Source organism: Cryptotermes secundus, unplaced genomic scaffold (assembly GCF_002891405.2).
Source record: "Cryptotermes secundus unplaced genomic scaffold, Csec_1.0 scaffold465, whole genome shotgun sequence".
NCBI lineage: Eukaryota > Metazoa > Arthropoda > Insecta > Blattodea > Kalotermitidae > Cryptotermes > Cryptotermes secundus.
Genome location: NW_019738964.1, coordinates 1,776,921 through 1,780,761, shown reverse-complemented (window position 1 = coordinate 1,780,761; position 3,841 = coordinate 1,776,921). Strand labels below are relative to the sequence as shown.

Sequence of the window (3,841 nt, the reverse complement as noted above, 5' to 3'; positions counted from 1 at the left end):
CAAGTACTTTACAGATTAATTTGTTGGCATAACTGATGTCCAGATCAATTTGGTGGTTGTTTTTAGTTGTGAATGATATGTAATGGGTTTTATCAAAATTTAATGAGAGTAAATTGGCTTCGAACCATCTGTTTAAGGCTTCAAATACAATATTTATGTCATTTTTAAAGTTGTCAAAGTTAGAGTTCTTAAATATTATACTAGTGTCATCTGCATATAGAATTTGTTTAGATTTATTGTTGATGGTTTTAGATAGATCATTTATGTAGAGAAGAAAAAGTAAGGGACCTAAAATTGATCCTTGTGGAACACCGTGCTTTATAATATTAAATACTGTTAATAAATATATGGCCAACATATGGCCAGATCGACCTATGACCTGTCAGTCAGAATGAAAGTCGGTCGTAAGTCGACGACCAAGTATACATGAAATACGAAGTGGAAATTGTAGTCATCTTTTCCATAAAATCAGTTTCTTATAAAATTTCATTGAGCAGTCTGAATTATACACCATCACATGTATGCAGGTGCATGCATGCAGCAACACAAGGCTGTTTGCAGAATGATGTGATAAAACTATATTCACCATCACAGCTTTTTTTATTAACTCTTGTTGTGACATTTTGTAATAGTAAAAAGTAAAGCTGTCCCTGTAACAGGCCGTGGAGGCCCATAGGGTTGTGAGATTCTGAGGTTCCCACATTATCTAGACACTTGGCTCATAGATGGCAGTAAGGTTGTCAGCCTTACGCGCTGGCTGCAGTTTACTCCCCAGGAAAATTATTTAATTAACATGGTAGCGTAGTTAGTTGAGGCACTATGCTACAAGCTGGAAGGTCGTGGTTTCAAGTCCCGATGAGGTAATTGGATTTTTTTCAATTGACCTAGTCCTTCCAGCCGCATTATGGCCCTGGGGTCGACTCAGCCTTTAACAGAAATGAGTACCAGGACATTTTTTAATATAAGTGTAAATTAGTATGCAGCAGTTTGTAGTGGCTTTAGGTTCCTTTTTACATGACAGTCCATGTTTATTGCTTTTTTTGCACGTGAAGTCCATAAATAGACATGATGGGGAAATTGTGTCTGCTATTCACATGTGTCATCTCTGGAACTACATGACAAATTTTAGTGAAATTGTTAACTGCAACTTAACACAAGATGTCAGGTGAATTGGTACATACTGGTCAGTTATAATCTCTACTGTGTGTGAAGTCGATATTGAGCTTTATCAAAATTTCTAAAAAATGACTCACTGTACAAAAATATATTGCAAAATATGTATCTTTTTATGATCTACAGTGTTTAAAAATGCGATTAGCTTTGGTCCAGTAGATTTCTGTTTTCAGGAACAAACATCAGGGCGATTACATGAGTAGTATGCAGAGTAGAAAAGATGACATTTGTCAGATATATTTATAGCATGTTTGTACTGTATTACAGGGCGTGGCATGAAGTCTGGTGACAATTTCAAGTTGCTGTATGATCTGGCAGACAAGTTGAATGCAGCAGTGGGTGCATCCAGAGCAGCTGTAGATGCAGGATTTGTTCCTAATGACTTACAAGTTGGCCAAACAGGGAAGATCGTAGCTCCGGTAAGAATTAAGTTCACAGTGTCTTTCGTAGATATTGGGTGTCATGTTAGTTACCAGTTCTTTTCAGGTCTGAGAGAAATCTGGCTAGGATTCTCTGTACTACTACTGCTGCTGCCACCTCCACTGCTGCTGCTCATGCTGCTACTGCTACTGCCACCACCACTGCTACTGCTGCTGCTGCTGCTGCTACTGCCACCACTGCTGCTGCTGCTACTGCCACCACAACTGCTGCTACTACTGAATTTTTTACTTTCTAATTTTTGGTTTTCCTAATTAGTATTTAACCCTCAAGCAAGCGTGTGCATGTATAGAGCATGCCAGTTTTATTAATCAAAATATGGCAGTGGTGTTACACATTTTTTTATCTGTTTCTTTATTGCTTTCTTGACCATTGTCCATTGTAGGTGTTATCGATAGTGCAGCTGGATCATCACCATATATCATTTTAATATATGTGGCTATTGGTGTACTGAATATACCACACACCTGGTTACTTGAGTGATTTTATTTTATTCAGTTTGGCTCTTTACATTTAGATATATTTGTCACCTTGTAACAGGCACTGAATCTAAGGAAAATGGACATGAGATTTGTGCACGTTGAATGTAAGACGTTTGTGTAGTGCAGGTTTGCTCATGAAAGTAGCAAAAGAAATATCAGAGTATAAGTTGGGTTTAGTGGGAGTACAGGAGGTCAGATGGGACAGAAGTGACACTGAACCAGGAGATGAATATACATTTTTCTATGGAAAGGGGAATGAGAATCATGAATTAGGCACAGGTTTCTTCTTACACAAGAGAATCATGTCAGCAGTTAGGAGGGAGAATTTATTAATGATAGGATGTTGTACGCAATACTAAGAGGTCACTGGTGTGTTATCATTGTACTAAATGTTCATACCTCAACAGGATAAAATTGATGATATGAAGGACAGCTTCTACGAGGAACTAGAGTCTGTATTTGATAAATTTCCTAAACACCATATGAGAATTCTATTAGGAGATTTCAATGCCAGAGTAGGAAGGGAAGACATTTTCAAACCAACAATTGGGAATGAGAGTTTGCATGGAATTAATAATGATAATGGAGTTAGAGTAGTAAACTTTTCTGCATCAAAAAATCTGATTGTCAAAAGTGCAATATTCCTACATCGTAACATTCATAAATTTAGTTGGACAGTACCTGATGGAAAGACTCTAAATCAAATTGCCCATATATTAATATATAGGAGATGGCATTCAAGTGTACTTGATGTCCATCTGTTCAGGGCAGAAGATTGTGATAGTGACCATTATCTTACAGTGGCAAAAGTTTGGGAGAGACTGGCAGTGAGTAAACAAACTATGCACAGAATTCATGTATAGAGGTTCAGTTTGAAGAAATAAAATGAGTTAATTACAGCCAAAGATAATCTAGTTAATTCTGAATTGAAACGTAAGCCATGGTTCGACAAAGGATGATCAGAATTATTAGATAAGAGGAAACATGCGAAGTTGCAGTGGTGAGTCTTTGGATTTCAGAGTTGTGTTCAGTTGTGGTACTGCAGTCATTGTAGACGAAAGTGCCCGTAGTGAAATTTTGTTTTCTTTTTCTACTCTTAGGAATTATATATCGCAATAGGTATTTCTGGAGCCATCCAACATCTTGCAGGGATGAAAGACTCGAAGACAATTGTGGCTATCAACAAGGACCCTGAAGCACCCATCTTCCAAGTTGCGGACTATGGGCTAGTACAAGACTTGTTCAAGGCAGTACCAGAGCTGACGGGCAAGCTTTAGGGGACATCACATGCATACAACATTTCTCTGTCTATGACACAAAATTATAATATTATATGATATTGTTATACATATTATAAAAATGAATAAGATGCACCTTTGTTAAATAACTGAACTCGACCAAATTGTACAGCCTAAATATTTTTGTACAATCTTTTGTTATTGATAATTGTGCTAACTGTTTGTAATAATTGCTTATTGAAAAGAGACTTTATTGATAACCAAATGTAATTACCGTCAGTCCATTAAATACTATGTTTCTACCACAGTCTTCTCCACTCCTTTATATTGTCACATGTATGAATGACTACAGATGGGGTTTGGTTTGGTGACTCGATTTATTGACCACTTATAAACACAACCTGTAACTACACCCTTTATAATATGCATCCTGTTGTGTATTATAATACACAACAGGATGCATATTATAAAGGGTGTAGTTACAGGTTGTGTTTATAAGTGGTCAATAAA

At 36.8% G+C, this 3,841-nt stretch overlaps 1 protein-coding gene across 1 annotated transcript in view; it reads left to right on the top strand.

The window, feature by feature from the left end:
• Window positions 1–3,638, top strand: part of LOC111871480 (electron transfer flavoprotein subunit alpha, mitochondrial) — a 22,775-nt gene extending 19,137 nt beyond the window's left edge. The window contains exons 5-6 of the mRNA XM_023864634.1: window positions 1,441–1,592; window positions 3,194–3,638. Coding sequence (XP_023720402.1) covers window positions 1,441–1,592; window positions 3,194–3,370 — 329 coding nt within the window. The 3' untranslated portion in view covers window positions 3,371–3,638. The remainder of the gene's footprint in view (window positions 1–1,440; window positions 1,593–3,193) is intronic.
• Window positions 3,639–3,841: the final 203 nt, after the last annotated feature.